Source organism: Balaenoptera acutorostrata, chromosome 6 (assembly GCF_949987535.1).
Source record: "Balaenoptera acutorostrata chromosome 6, mBalAcu1.1, whole genome shotgun sequence".
NCBI classification, from domain to species: domain Eukaryota; kingdom Metazoa; phylum Chordata; class Mammalia; order Artiodactyla; family Balaenopteridae; genus Balaenoptera; species Balaenoptera acutorostrata.
The window spans coordinates 31,927,289-31,943,218 of NC_080069.1; the positions used below are offsets into that span (position 1 = coordinate 31,927,289).

At 58.7% G+C, this 15,930-nt stretch overlaps 1 protein-coding gene across 2 annotated transcripts; it reads right to left on the reverse strand.

Annotated features, from left to right (window-relative positions):
• On the reverse strand, positions 1-11,010 carry NINJ1 (ninjurin 1). 2 transcript variants are annotated; one of them, XM_057549429.1, is made up of 4 exons: positions 10,846-11,010; positions 2,738-2,963; positions 1,759-1,917; positions 1-593 (listed from the first exon to the last, which is right to left on the reverse strand). In XM_057549429.1, exons 1-4 carry the CDS (start codon positions 10,918-10,920, stop codon positions 559-561), a joined length of 495 nt encoding a protein of 164 aa, XP_057405412.1. In that variant the 5' UTR covers positions 10,921-11,010; the 3' UTR covers positions 1-558. The 2 variants fall into 2 exon arrangements, with proteins under 2 accessions (XP_057405412.1, XP_057405413.1); XM_057549430.1 differs by having other exon boundaries at positions 1,759-1,921.
• Positions 11,011-15,930: the final 4,920 nt, after the last annotated feature.

The window sequence follows — 15,930 nt, forward strand, 5'->3', positions numbered from 1 at the left end:
AGGAGGAGCATCAGCTTTACTGGTTACTTGTACTTAGAAAAGTGGGGGCTCAGACCGCCAAGGAGGGGCTAGGGCCCTGCCGAGTCACTGCTGGTGGAGGGTGTGAGGCCTGAGTCAGTGGCCACGGTGGGGGTCCCACAGGGTCACTGGTGGTCTACAGTCCTGGGTCAGGAAGTGCAGAGGTCATGGGTCACTCAGGGTGGGCAGCACACAAGGCCAGGACACTGCTGCACCGGCAGAGGGCAGGCATCTCCTCATCCCTCTGGAAATGTCCTGAGACGGCGCCAGCCTCTTGCCCCCCCATCCTTGGGCCTGCTGCATGTCCACGGCAGCGACGACCCTTGCTGAGGACTCTACAGTTCTGTCTTCTGGGCCTCACCGCGCCATGCTCCAGGAGGAGGAGCAGCTGAGGATGGAGCAGGCCCTGTGCTGGCCAAGAGTGGCCTGACCGTGTGTGGCTTGTTTGGATGCAGTCCAGTGGGGCCAGCCTGGGCTATGGCGGTTTGGGGGAATGTGCGCACAGGAGGGTGGGCCTCAAGGGCAAGGCGCCTCCTGGGTCTAGGCAGCTGCGGCCAGGCACGATCCGGGGGCACCTGCAAAGAAGGGAGAGGAGAGGCATGAGGGTCGCCAAGGCCAGAGGGGCCTCCAGTTCTGTTCTGGTGACCCTGCCTCAGTGTTGTGTCTGGCAACCAGCCCACAAATGTTGGGGTCACTCCGACTCCGGAATCAGACAGCCCAATTCTGACCTGGGAGAGCCACAGTTTCCCCTCCTGGGTCACTGTCAGGATTTAAAAGCCTGGTCCCAGCACACTCTGATAGGGGGCCTCTGAGAGCAGGGGCCGGCGGGTGGACATGTGCCGTGGGGCCCACAAGGTCTCCTTGCTAGGCTGATGCTTGGGGAGAGTCAGGACTGTGTCTGGGGCACACAAGCAGGTGATTAATAAGTGGCCCAGTCGTCATGCAATGAGTGAGGGAGCAGGCTGGCATCCAGAGGGCTCCATGGGGGACAGACTTAACAACAAACTGGTACCAGCAGCTGGGCAGTGAATCGGAGGCCAGGTGGGGCCAATAGCAATGGCATGGGCAAGTGGAGGCCAGATGCTCACAACGGGGCCACACAAAGGCCCTGCTCTCAGCATCTTACCTCATTGTCCACTTGGTCAATCCGTAAGGTTTTCCAGCATGCCCCTGACACATAGGTGCTTGCTGTGTAGGGACAGTCTCCTGTCCACTCTTCTGTGCTAGTGGATGGACAGTTGTCTGTTTGTGGCACCCACCTCTCCTCTGGGGCAGGCCCGAGGACTGCTGGACCCAAGGGTGGGTGGACCTGTGTTGTGCAGCCCTGGCCAGGGCTCCAGACTCTGGACACATGACACACGCCAGACCTGCTGACCTTCTGCATCTGCCCTCATGACGATCAGGGTTGCCTGTGTCTGAGCCCCCACGAACCATCCTATAATAGGGGCTTGCTGAGTGTGTTATGAGGGTCACTCGACTTCCCTGTGGCTCCTGCTCCCAAGTGGGGTGACCCTGGGCAGGCGCTGGGTCTCTCCGAGCGAGGACAGTGGGCTGAGTGTGGTGTGGGGGTGCAAACGGCCAGGGGCGCCCACCCTGCAAGGCCCAGGTGAGGGCAGATGCAGTCACAGGGGCTCTGCATGCAAGACCCTGAGTCCCCCACGCTGGGTCAGTGGCCCAGTGGGGTGAGCGGGTGGGCTCGTGGTGGAGTAGACCCTGCCGGGGCCGGCCCTGACAGCTCACCTGAGCCCCTACTGCCGGGGTGCCATGTCCATTGTGGGCTTCTGGACGCCAAAGGCAGTGATGAAGATGTTGACCACGACGATGATGAAGACCAGGCCTGTGGCCAGATTGTTGAGGAAGTCCAGCTTGGCATGCTTGGCAGGGTTATTGAGGTCATACCTGACTGTGGGCGAGAGGGAGCAGACACTGCCCAGGGCTGTGCGACACCAAGGGGCCCTCTTCTGTCCCCCAGAGAGAGACATGGCTGCCTTAATACATTACAGACAATGGGCTCTGGCCTGGGCAGTCTGGTATCTGTGGCCTGACCACTGCATCCCCCCTTGTTCAGTGAACAGAAGCTCAGAGGGGCCTGGTGCCTGGTCACGAAGTGGAAGGCATGGAGGCCCAAGGCCCAGGCTTGGATTTTAAGGCACAATGTGCTGAACATTCACAGGCAAGCACCTTTCTGAGTGCTGGTGCATGATAATCTAGCCATCCTCACACCTACCCAAGGCTGTCCTTATGTCCACTTTCTAGGCAAGGAAACAGAGGCCCAAGAGGTCATGTAACCTGCCTGGGTCACACAGCCAGGCAGAGGTTGGGGGGAGCCCAAAGCTCTCGCTGCTCCTAGCCCTGACCCTCACCTTGGGGGCAGGACTACCACCTAGTCCCTACAGACCGCCATAAGGTCTAGAGGGTACACAGTAGGTGCCCAGTACATATCAACTCTTAGTATGGTTATGACATTTTCCTGTGTCCTCAGCTTGGGTGAGTGGAAAGATGGAGACATGGGGGTCCCTCTGGGGGCCACGATGGGAGCTACATTTTGGACCACGTGCCTAGTGAGAAGGGCCGGGGCTCCCGTGCAGCTCTGTGAGGGCCTGGAAAACAGTGGGGTAAGTGACGCATCCCAGGGTGCGTGCAGGCAGAATCAGCTGACCGTGGGGCAGGGGTACCCCAGGGCCCTCCCACTGCTGGGGCCCCCTGCCCAGGCACGCACCAAGGAAGATGAGCAGCACGCCCACACCAATCTGCAGCATGAGGGAGATGGAGATGAGGACCACCAGGGGGATGAAGAAGGCGAAGCCAGGGCCCTGCTCGATGACAGCCTTCAGCTGGGAGGCGTTGGCCAACAGCAGTGCGATGTCCAGCATGCTCTCTGCCGCACTCTTCTTATTGGCATAATGGTTCATGTTGATGGGCCGGTTCCTGCCCCAGCGGGGTGCCTGCAGGGAGGGGGGTGGTCAGCCCGGACTCTGTGGCAGGGGGCTGCAGGCCTGGGCCCACCCTGGTGTCCCCCCGCTTTGAGCCTGGTCTCCTTCCCAGGGATGTGGGGGTTGATGGGATCAGCAGGTGAGGGCCCAGGTGAGGGCTCGAAAGGGAAGTGCTTATTAATAGAACAAGAGGCCCAGAGAAGGCTGTGCAGCCCCTGCAAGACCCACCCTACGAATCAAGTCCTGGAAGAGAAAGGAAACAAAACGCAACCTTAGCACACACTCTGGTTTTAGATGGGAAAATGCCGCCAATTGTCTGCCTGCCATGGGCGGGGCGTCTGGGAGCCTTCCCTGCGTGCCCCTGCCTGCCCTCCTTTCCAGGAGGTGATTGGTGCCAGGGCGGGAAATGACGTGACGGCAGCTGGATCCCAGATTCCTGCATACTCGCCCAGACCTGCAACAAGTCTTCCTGGGATGGCCGATCCACCCAGGCCATCTCCCAGCCGTGCAGTCACACAGCAGGTGCTCAATAGATGCCTCTGCATTCTACAATGCAACTGAGCTTAGCTTCTTCCTTAATTTTTATTAAAAAAAATTTTTAAACCACTTTACTGAGGTGTGATTGACACATAAAAAGCTGTACATAATAAATGTGAACAACTTGAAGAGTTTGGAGCTAAATGTGTACCGTGACACCATCACCACATCCAGGCCACCACACATCCAGAGTCTTCTCCTGACCCTTTATTATTAGTATTTGTGATAATACTAATATCACCCTTAGAGTGCTGTACTGGTCACGACATGCTGCACAGTCGATCTCCAGGGCTCATTCTGCCTTCACGTTCACGTTGATAAAACAGGAACACAAGTTCTGATACCTCTTCCCTCACTTCTGCCTGAGAACATCCCCAGTCCTCAAGGCCAGGGCCCCTGTCACTCCTAAGTGCCCTCCATGCCCCAAGGCCCCACCCAGAGCTGACTCCCCCTGTTGGATAGGCTCTTCTCTCCTGGGGCAGGAGTGGGGAGGGTAGTTAGGCAGGAGAAGGCCTGCCTCCGAGGCTGGAGTCCAGGCCACAAAGACCCCTCCCAGGACTGGAGTTTACCTCTTGGGGCGGCTGTTTCACTTGAAGCCAGCTCTAAGCTGCCAGGCCTCCTCTTTGTATCCAGCCCATCTGCCCTCCTCAAGCTGCCCCTGGCCAGGCCCCTCCCCAACCTCCCAGGACAAACCTGTACCCCTCAGCCCTGGCCACTTGTCCACAGGAATCCCTGAGCCACTAGGCCTCCTGGGGCCATTCAGATCTTGTTTCTAGAGTCATGAAAGATGCAGGGATGGGAGGTGGGGGTTCTGGGGAGGGCAAGCCTCTACTTTCTGCAGCTGGAGATATTTCACCATGGAAATTACAGAACTACAGAAGGGCGGGGTCTTCATTTTTACATTATGTCTTTTAAATTTAATCTAGAATAACATGCCCAGGAGGGAGGACGGGAAAGTAGGTGGCTCTGCTATGTCCTGCTTTCCCTCAGTGTCAGTTGTTCTTAAGTAGCAAATCCACTTGGTTTAAAATTCTAGACCCAAGAGCCCCCAGGGAAAGCCTCCTCCGCTGGACCCAGGGCCCTGGCCTACTCTTTGGGAAATTCCATGTGCAGCCTGGGGTCTCCTCTTTCTTTCTTCAAGTCTCCCCTTTGCCTCTCCATGCCAGGCCTACAGCTGCGCTCACATCTGGGTGGGCCACACCCCCAGACCAAGAACACCCAAGGCACACCACTCCTCCCCAGGGTCTGTGCCCCACCCCCCTCAAAAGCACCAGGCTGTCTCCCAGCTCTGCTCTTGCAAAGCGGCCCAGCTGGCCATGCTTCGCCATGTGTGTGCTCCTCTGGGTGCGGGCATCCTGGAGACACTGGCCCGCTGGCCATGTGCCCCTATGTTTCATAAACCAGAAGTGCCAAAATGTCTTCCACACACACGTAAGTACCTAATACACATCTCAAGCACAATACATATATGTGTGTAAGCATACACAAACATGTAGACACAGTACACATGCACAAACACATATGAGCACACATGCACACACATGTATACATACATGTACACACACATATACAATACATATGTATATATGCATTAACAAACACACATACACACACATATGTACACATCCAGGCTAACTGTGGAGGCTTCTGAGGAGGAGGGAGAATTCTTTTTTATTCTGAGCTCTCTTGAACTGTTTAAATATTTTATGCCCATGCAGCCACGTGCACATTCAAATACAGAATGACACCATCAGCAGCAGTGCCCCCAGAACAGGGCGCCTGTGCCCTGCTGTTCTCCACCTTGGGTGCCCAGGGCACAGTCCATCATCTTACTCACCCTTTAGCTAGGTGCTTTCCTCCAGGGAGTTCCCCCCTGTCCTCACACTCCACTTACCAAGGGTAAACTGAGGCTATATGGGGAGGAACCCTGCCCAAAGCCAATGGCAAGTGAGGGTTGCACTGGGATTTGAACCCAGGTCCCAGGGCTCAGAAGCCCTGAGAGCTGACACCACAGTCCCCTTGGGCCCTGCAGTGGGGGTCTGGGGTCTGGGTCACCTGTGAGCCTGAGTGCTCAGAAGTCCCCAGCCCCTGGCTCTAGCTGAGTGACCTCAGGATAGCCAGCCCCCTCTGGGGTTCAGTCTCCCATGTGTGCAACAGGGCCACGGAGCAAACATGCCGGGAGGTTCTGGGGGGTCTGGCCACTGTCTCAGGGCCCCAGTTAGCAAGCAAGGGCCCCAGTTAGCAAGCAAGGGCCCCAGGCCATGTGCCCCTCCTGATACAGGGCACTTCCTGCCCATATGGCCATCTGCTTCCTGTTCAACCTGTGCAGTGATAAGGAGCGCTGGCCAGAGGCTGCAGGCCAGGGGGCTGGTGGGGGGAGCTCTGGTCAAGCCCCAGCTCACTATAGCCTGGCAGTGTAGCCTTGACAACATGCTCCCCCTCACTGGGCTTTAGCTTCCCCATTTGTACACCCCAGGCCACAGTCTGGGAAGCTCTACAACCCAAGTGCCCCCACTAACACTGAGAAAGAGCACTGTTCTCCCATTCTACAGAGTGGGAGACTAAGGCTCAGGGGGGCTCACCCAGGGCCACTGTGAGGGAGGGGCAGATCAGAATTGGAACCAGCCTGTCCACCTCAGAGCTTAGGGCCACCCAGGACATGGCACAGCTTCATGTCCACCCTGGTCAGGGGGCCCAGGAGGTTTGTGCGGTAGGGGCTTGGGTGGGGAGGAGGCTGCAGGGCTGATCCGCTTCTCCCATGCCTGACCTTGGTGTCCTAGGCCTTCTGCGGAGGGGCTTTGAGCTGTGGAGGGAGCTCTGGGCCCTAGAGGTGACTGCTGCACAGGTGAATCCCAGGGAGGCTGCTATCTTGAGAAGGTCAAGGGCTGGGGGGGGGCGGTCAGAGCCCACCTCTCACAGGTGCGGAGCTCTATGGGCCTGGACAGGCCACCTGCCCACCCAGCTGCCAGGAGCCATGCTGGGACCCTCTCACCGAGACCCCTGCCCATGACCTGGGCAGTGCAGGGAACAAATACCCAGTTTAACGTGTCCCTAGGGCCAAGAGGACTTCCCTGAAACCTCAAAGGCATCCCAGAAGCTGAGTAAGCTCGGGGCTGCCAGACTTCTTCCCCTAAAAGCCAGGAAGGAGCCTGTGGGGAGGGAGCTGGCTTTGGCAGTGGTGCCCACAGGGCTGGCTCCTTGAGCCCACTTTCTGTGGACAGAGGGTCTCATCCCAGCCATTGGTAGGCAGCTCGCAGGGACCCAGGCCACCTGGCCCAGGGGCACACTGCTGGGCAACCTCAGCTTGGACAGGGAGGGGAGTTGGGACAGAAGCGGGATTCAAAGCAGATCTGTGGTACTCAGAGAACCCAGTTTCAGCACAATGCATCCTCCAGTCCACCCTGGGCTTGGATGGGCTGCCCATGGCCTCCGGCTGGGCCCAGGAGGTCTGGCCCACCCCCAGCCTCCTGCCTGTATACTCTCTGCTCCCCTGGGAGACAAGGGCAGGCCAGGGCCGTGGCCCACTGAACCCCTGCAGGACCCCTCAGGGTTTTGGTTATGGACTTCCTCCAATCCTGCCTGCCCCAATTCTGCCACTGACTCCAAACCCCATGTACAAGTATGGAACAAGGAGCCCACATGGGAATTCCTGTCCACGCTCCCAGAGCCCAATTTCACATCTGTAGAACCAAGCTCCCAACAAATCTATGAGGCTCATCAGCTACCCTGGGAGGAGCTGGGGTGCAGGCCTTCCATCAGCACCTATCTTTTATCATCCCCATATCCTGCCACACCACGGACCAACAGAGTGACTGGTCTGTGCCTCGGTTTCCTCATCTATAAAATGGGCACATAAGGGGGAGTGAATGAAGGGCTCAGAGGCCCAGTGGCTGGTCAGAGCACAGCTGGTGCAGGGCAGGACTGGATGTTCCTCTTCCTCGCCACCCAGGCCTCACCACTTTGAAAGCTTACCTCCCAAACAAACTGTACCAATTTGTAATTAATTCCATTTAAAAAATCCATAACAAGGAAGAGAAAGTACTAGTCCCAGAAAATGCATGAGCTGAGTGAGACCCAGGGTGCACTGGAGGTCCAGCTCCAGATGCTGGGCTATCGCAGCCACTCCTGCATAAGGCCCCTCCCCTTGGGCTCAGTGGGCAACAGTGGATGTGCGGGCTCTGGTGTCCTTGCCTCTGGTTGGGACCTGAGAACTGACTGAGTAGGATCTGTTGGGGCCTGGGGTGTCCCTTGTCTGACCCACTAGTGCGGGGCATAAGCTGTTATTGTGGCCACTGCCTGGACTCAGCATGAAGGCACCTGCTTCAGGTCACACTGGCTTACTCCTGCACTGTCCCCATACCGTCGGCACCCAGCCAGCCCCGAGATGTCTCTTGCTCCATGTCTGAGTTCATGGCAGGAAGTTTCCTAGGGCGGGGGGCGGGGGGGTTTCCCTGCTGCAGCTGGGCTGGGTTGGGCAGTCCCGCTTCCTGTGGACTCAGCAATGGCCAGCAGTAACCTTGCAGCCACGTCAGGGCTGCCTTTTGGAACATGGCCAAGACCCCACCAGCCTCGGGATCTGCCAGGAGAGCAGAAATGAGAAAAAGAGCAAACTTGGGACTTCCCTGGCGGTCCAGTGGTTAAAACTCCACGCTTCCAATGCAGGGGGCATGGGTTCGATCCTTGGTCGGGGAACTAAGATCCCATATGTCGTGCAGCATGGCCAAAAAAAAAGTTTAAGAGAAAAGGAGCAAACTTCCCCCAGCAGCTGAGGCTGTGCACGCACCCCTCCCTCCCAGGACTTGGCTTCCAAGCCCAACTGTGGCCCCAGGAGCCTCACTGCACTCTGTCCTGCCACCTCCCTGCTGTGTCCTCAGCTGGCTGTGGTCCCAGAGTCTGCTGCAGGGTCCAACGCAGCTGCCCCCTGAGATAAATCCCTGGGCATGACACAGTCAAGGGCCACATTTATTTTCACAATAAAATTGCTGTTTACTACTCCTTCTGCTGCCAGCCAAAAGTGAGCTGACTTAGTGAAGACTCCAACTCACTCCTGCGGCTCACCTGAGCAGACCGGCCTTGCATGGAGGCCATGGGGATATGGGGCACGTGGAGGGGGACATCTGCAGAGCTCCCCCACCACCCTGGCCCGACAGGGCTCATCTGCCCATGGATTACACATACAACTCTTCCCTGAGCCCAGCCACCCTGGGAGGTGAGTGATCCTGCCCACTTCACAGAGGAGGAAACTGAGGTTCAGAGAGGGTCTGCACTTGCCCAAGGCCCCATGGCAGGGCGTCTCGAGACCGATGGGGGCTCTGGGCCTGGGCCTCCCACTCAGTCCTCTTGCAGCCAAGGACATAGTGGTGACCCAGCCCACACACCCTGCTGTCTGGGGCTCTTGCTTAAGTGGGGACACATCTGAAGATCCTGGGGTTTGCCCCTCCTCCCAGCAAGCCTTTCTACCCCTCCTCAAGCAGGAGCTTGGGGCTCAGATTCAGGCAGGGACTGCCGGGAGAAAAGGCTGTGGAAAAGCCAGGTGAGGTGCAGGGGGAGGGCCATGCCTGTCCACAGGGATTGCACCTGAGGGAAGGTGCTGCCCCTTCCAAACCCTGCCTGGGCTTCATCTTTGGGAGATGGTCTCATGTGGCAGGCAGGAATGTTAACAATGCTGTGTGCCCAGTTTCCTACAGCACTTCACACGCTCTAACCCATTTAATCCTCACCATAACCCTCTGAGGGAGGCACTACTCTCCCCCCATTTCACAAATGAGAAACTGAGACACAGAGTGATGTGCTCGAGAACACAGTGAGGCAGGTCCTGAGGGTGGGAAGGGGAAGGCGGAGGCTGGAGGGCAGTGTTGGGTGGGCCTGGGCCCCAGGCAGGGTGAGCAGAGCAGCCTTCAGTACTGACCGTCTCTCCCAGAGCCTCGCTGCCTGTGACTGGAGCCACCCTGGAAGAATGCGTTCACTCTCGCATGAGCTTCCAGCCCCTCCATGGGCCTCCATAGCTGGCAAGGTCTGACCTCCCATACCACCTCCAGCTCCCCAGCTCCAATGTATTGATACTTGGTGGTCCAGCCCCTGGGCCTTTCTCCCACTGTTCTCCCTGCCTGGGATGCCCTTCCCAGGCATACCCGTACCCCATTCCAGTCCTCCAGGGCTCAGTGCCAATGTCCCCACTGGTCAGGAAGCCTTCCTGGCCCCACTCCCACCTGCCTTCAGGACCAACCCCAGGGAGTTCAGCACTTTGGCCGTGGCTTCTCCATCTGGACGGGTCTCAGCTCTCAGACCGAGTGGTACAGGGCTGCAGCAACTGCAACTGGTCCCAAAGCCAATGAATGCAGTGATCCCTGAACACACCCGTCCTGCCTGCTGAGGGCCCGTTCCCCAGTGCAAGGCCTTGCTTGCCCCACATGTTCTCCCCCCATCCCCTAAACGTGGCCTGTTACCACAACATCGCCTAGGACTGGTCACCCACACCTGAGCAGGGCCGGTCTCTGCCCCAGTCAGGCGCTCATGGCCACCGTCCCTACCCCCATCCCCAGGGGGTCAGAAACTGAAAGAATGTCCAAAGTCAACGAGTTGGGAGGGCAGTGCTCAGGACTGCGCCACGAACAGAGGCCCTGGGGAAGTGCTAGTCCAAGGCAAAGCCAGTTAGGAACCGCTACTCTGGCCCTGCCAGTGGGACAGGACCCCAGGGAGGGAGGGTACCAGCTGTAATATGGGACCACTGCCAGGGCCTGCCCCATGCCCACAGCGCTTCCAGGCCAGCAGGGCAGGCTCTGAATAGAGCCTCTCATGCGGGTGGAGAGAGGAGAGGGGGCCACAGCGGCCCCAAGTTCCCCATCAGGGCACGCACAAGATTGTGCGGTCTCCGTGGACACCGTGGGTGACGTAACTGTCTGCCCGCTGCTGGCCTGGGGCCCAGAAGCCGCGATCCACTCCGCCCAGTCCGGGAGCGCATCGAACCGGAGGAGAGGCAAAGTTGGAGTGTGGTGTGGGAGCCGGGAAGGCAGGGGCCCGCGGGAAGTGGCGGGGGGAGGGAGGAAGGTGGCGCCCAGGCCCCTCGGCTGTGCAGCTCGGTGTGGGCGCTACCTGCCCCGGGCCACGTCCGGCATTCTGCCAACAGCCCACGCCCCCGCTCACCTTCCGGGGTGGCTGGAGCCCCAGGGCCACCGCTGGGGCCCCCGACCGCGCGGGTAGGGGGCGGAACGCACGGCGCGTGGCGACCACCGCCACCCTAAGGACGCGGCGCGCAGCTGGTCGGCGCCCATAGGTCCCTGGGAGCCGCTGGCGCCGGGCTCAGAGAGGGCGGGCATCGGCCAAGGTCGCACAGCGGCACGGGGCTAGGGGTGCTTACCGAGGCGTCCGGGGAGCCAGGCGAGCCCGGGCGCACGTCGCCATTGAGCTCATACTCCTCGGGTCGCGAGTCCATGGTGCGGCGCTGGGGCAGCCTTGCTCCGGGCCTCAGGGAGGCCGGCGCCTCAGCCGCTGAGACCCTGCTGCGCGGCCGCCCCCTCCCCCCCGTCTGCCCGCCCCCCCGGCCCGCCCAGTGGACGCCACAGCCCTCAGACTCCGCCCCCAGGCCGGGTCTGGAGGCCCGGCTGGCTAGACTTAGACTACCGCTCTCCTTCGCCGCGTGGGCGTTAAGGGCCGCAGGACCCCGCGCTGCGTTTCGGCACTCTTAGGCCCCGGACCTCGCGTGTTCTTGGTTAAAGCTCGTCGCCCTCTGTGCTCCTGTCGTGGACTCTTTTAATCCATAAAACGAGGACAAGAACCAGCCTTTCCCCGGCCGCTTCGCTAACTGCCGAACGAGCTGTGAAGGCGATTGGGCGCTCCCGCGGGTGTGGGTTTTTTTGTTTTTTGTTTTTTTTAACGGGGTGAGGCTCACCCCGGGGGCCCCACTGCAGGTCTCGCCAACACATCGTCCGCCCCGCACCCGGAACCTGAGTCAACGAGTTGTGTGGGTCTCACACCCTCTGAGCCTCGGCCTTCTCTTCTAGAAAATGGGGGCATGAAGGCCTCCTACGCACTCACGAGGGGAGGGAGGGGGGAGGCAGAGAGCGGATCACCACAGGTTAGGTCCGCTTTGTGCCAGTGCCCGCCGTTGCCCCTCATGAAACAGCCTCTGTGTCCTCAGGCAGGGCCCCCTTGTTTGGGGTGGCACCCTGTCTGTGCCTGTGCCAGCCGCTGGGGGTGGCTTGAGCGTGTTGGTTCCTCCAGCCCTTGGCTCTGTCGGCCAGGACGCGGGCCTCTCCCAGAAGCCAGGCGTGTGCGAAGGGGCCAGGCATTATCTCCCCGGGCAGGTATGCGAAAGTACAGGCCTCTGTGTTCTCCTGTCCTGACCCTGACCCGGCTCTCAGGCCCACCTGCTTTTCACTCCTCCTAGTCGCGCCGCCCTCCCCCTCCCCACCCCTGCCCCTTTTCTGCCCTCTCTCACGGTGTCTGCTGAGGTCTTCAGCAGAGTGGCTCAGGCAGGTGGCTTGACCTCTGTGCGTCAGCTTCGCTGCCCGCGAGGGAGACCAAGGCCATGTGGGCATGACCTTCCCCCTCCACATAAACCAAAGACCAGAGAGGGTAAGCAGCAGTGCCCAAGGTCAGGAGATAGTGAGTTACATTGGTCTGGAGCTGGAGGCTCTTTCATTCATCCTGTAACCACAGAGTGCCTGCTGTATGCCATGCCGTGTTCTAGGTGCTGTGGGCTGGAACAGGACTTCTGGGGCAGGTGGGAGGTGGCATGGGACAGCCCTGTGTGGGGCCAGGTGCATCACTTTTTGTCTTACAGCCCTGGGAAGCAGGTGTTACCCCCTCACATGATGGGAGGAAACTGAGGCACAGCTGGGAAGAGACCCAGGAGGGCCACGCTCAGAACTGGGGAGATTGTGCAGTCCTGTAAGCGTGGACTGGATGCTCTCCCGGCTAGTCTACCCAGCCAGCAGGTGGGCACCCATGGGCGTTGTAACCTAGTGCCTGCCTCACCTGTGATTGCCCTCCACACTGGACCCTCCTTGTTTCCCCCTGCCCAGAGCCTCACCCCCGCTGCTAGAGGGAGTTTTGAAAGTGAAATAGAAGGCATGGAAAATGCAAGTCACCCTGGAGATTTATCAGAAAAAGGAATCTTCCGCTAAACCCTGCTCCAGGTCCTCCTCCTGACCTGCTGGCATGTCCAAACCATTTGTGGTAGAGGACAGACTGGGGGCCATGGGGTGCCCACAGTACTGGCTGAACCCAGCTGGGCGCTCGCCCGCTGTATGATGTGGCTGGTTTCCTTCTCCGTTCAGTGAGGTGTTTGGATTTGATTCCTCAGTGCTCTGCCCATGGTGGGGGCCTAGTATCTAGGGTCTGTATGGGCTGCCCTGGGAGCTTGTCCTGACCTTAGCCCTGAAGTCCTGCAGCCCACAGTTCAGACCGACAGGTATCCCTTTTGTGCAGGTGTGGGCAGGGCCTGCCCAGTCGCAGCACCGCTGAGGGCCCAATGCATCCCAATGGGACATCAGTTCTGCCCACACACAGCCGTCTCATGAAGGAGGAACTGCTGTTGGCCCACTTCGTAGCTAAGGAAACTGAGGCTCACAGAGGTGGCTACTGCCTCAGTCCTAGTTCACAAAGACACCATGAGTGGGGACACAGCAGTGCCTGGGGGTCTGATTAGGCCTGGGCATGGTGGCCATTACAAGTAGCAGTTACTGTTATTCTCACATAACCCACAGCTAACTATTCATGAGCAGCTGGAAATCCAGATATTTTAAGTTGGTATTATTCATACAAAAGCACTAGCCTCTCTGCCCTAGGGGCAGTGCTGGCTCCTGGAGGGGCCAGGGAGAAGAAGGCAGCCAGGAGAGAGGGCTCTGAGGTTGCAGGGGAGGCCCCAGGTGCGGGGGTGGGGCAGATGAAGAGAGGCGGGAGGAGAGGGCTTTGTTCCTGCCTGTTTGCTGAGTGAGAGGGTTTCGGTGGGTGTCATAGGGGTCTCTCATGTGGGCCACGTGGCAGCTCTGTGCTGAGGTTCATTATTCCCTCTGTCCAAAAGGCGGAAGCGAGGGAAGATCGTGGTGGAATAATTGGGCACTTAAACCTGGGTTTGTAACTGCTCTGTACTGACCACCAGGGACTCAGGCAGGCACTTCACCTTCCCAGGGTAGACCTGTGGGGGGCTTGGTCAGCCCTGGGCAGGGTCTCTTTCTCCAGGCGTGCCTGTCCTCAGGGAGGGACTTCCCCTGTCTGCTTTGTCGTTTTCATTTGCCTATGCTGTGTCTGTTTACCAGATTGTTCCCAGGACAGACTGAAAGGGGCAGTGCCTACCGTGTGTCCTCACATATACCTGGTTTCAAATTCTAATGCTGGAGAGACCAGTATGACTGTCCAAGGCCGGTTCCCAGCTGCTGCCCGTGAGGCTTGGGTCCAAGGGGAAGTGACAATTGGGTAATGTCCCAGGAGAGGGGGTGGGCTGGGGAGGGACAGGGCCAGCCGCTATGCTCCGGCAGAGAGACACATGTGCTAGACGGGCTGTATGTGCAGCCAACATACATGTGCAGACACACACATGCAGCATGATGCTGAGTTCACCTGCCCCTTCCGAGCTGTGTGACTGGGGATACATTTACTGTCTGTAAAATGGGGATGCTGTGAAGATGAATTGACCCAGCCCAGGTGAAGCCCAGACCAGCTCCCGGCATTGAGGGTGATGGCGGCCTTGACCTAAGCCCCCTCCCCATGCTGCTGCCTTGAGCAGGTGCTGAAACCCTGCTGGCCAGTGACAGCCCAGGGCCGCATCACCAGAGTCTGGTGGCTCTTAGGGCGGTGGCTTCATGCTCTGGGTGATACAGAGATGAGGATGCCTGACCGGCTTCACTCATCAGGAGGGATGGGGGTCTCATGGCTAGAAGGGCCTGGGCCCCACTTCACCCAACACACCACCAGGAGGGGGATGAACATTGCCTGTGCCCCCGAATTACTGTGGGGAGATCATGACTGTGTCACCTGGGATCTGGGAAGATGTGCATTCGGATAGACCTCATGAATGGGAACCTTCGAAAGTGGCTGAATCCCTGGCCCTTTTCCATTCCTGAGAGGCAAGGAGGCAGAGATGGCATTTCCATTTTACAGAGAGAGAGAGACCAAGGTTGGAAACATGGTGTGGCATGTCTGAGGTGCCCCAGGCACCTGCGGAGTGAAGCAGGCCTGTGCTCAGCACTGCCCTGGGAGGCTGGCTTTGCAGCTACAGCTCCTGCCTCTGCCAGGGCCCAGGCTGGCCTACACATGCCCACCAGCAGGGAGTGCGGGAGGAGGAGGCCAGCCTGGGGCAATGGGCACTCCCTGGGAGCTGGTGGCCCGCCTGCCCGCCACCCACCTGAGGGGAACCATCTCATGGCAGTGGGGTGGGCCTAGGATTCTGCATTCCTGTCAGGCACTTCCAGGCTCCACTGCTCCCACTAGTTCAGGGCACAGAGCCGGGAGGCAGGGCAGGGCTGCCACCCCATTTCCAGAAGGACAGAGGAAGGAGGCCAGGCCTGTGAGGAGGTTCTGTGTCATCACCCCCATTTTAAAGACGGGGGTGGGGAGGCACTGGCCAAGGTCATGCAGACATGCCTGGGTCAAGCATGGTAATGGACTAGGTAGCATGAGATGGGCACCCAGGCAGGCATATGCACCACCTCACTTGATCCTCTAGTGAGACGTGACATGCCCAAGGTCACACAGTAAGGCCCTCAACCCCAAAACAAAGTGAGTTCCCCCCATGAGGTTGTCGCTGAGTTATGCTCATCATGTTCTGGACTGTCATGTAGCTATCGACAGAGCTAGTGAGAGGCAGGTCAGCTGGCTTGGAGGTGCCCACCCAGTACTGTGGAGAGAGAACAGTGAGATGCAGCTTCCTCTGTGGAGCCCTGATCCACCCATCCGTCCTGCCTGTCTGTGCATTGGTCTCTCCCCAGTCCCCGAGGGGCTGACTCCACTTGCCGTCTATGGGTATCTATGCCCAGCAAAGTCCTTGTCCCCAGGAGCAGGGCAAAGGTGGCAGGAACAGTGGTCATCCCTACTATTGGGTCTTCCCTTCTCTCTTAGTCACAGGCTCCTGATTTTTAGCTCAGCAAATGGCTTCCCAGAATAGGGGTCTCTCCTGCATTTCTTAGCCTCTCCTGCATCGAAGTGTGGCCGTGTGGCTACATTCTGGCAATGGAAGGGTTGTGCAACATTAGGGAAGAGACCTTAAACAGAGGACGTATGCCATTCTTTATTACTTCTGCCTTCTCATTGGCTGGAATGTGGCTGGAATGGCTGGAGCTCCAGCAGCTATATTGGAACATGAGACTTTGGGCATGGGAGTCTCACACAGCAGAACCAAAGACAGAAGGAGCCTGTGTCCCCAGTGCTTGGATCACAGGCCTTCCCTAGGCTGCCCACCTCAATACTTCTTAAATGTGAAAAAAAAAACCAACACTGTCTTGTT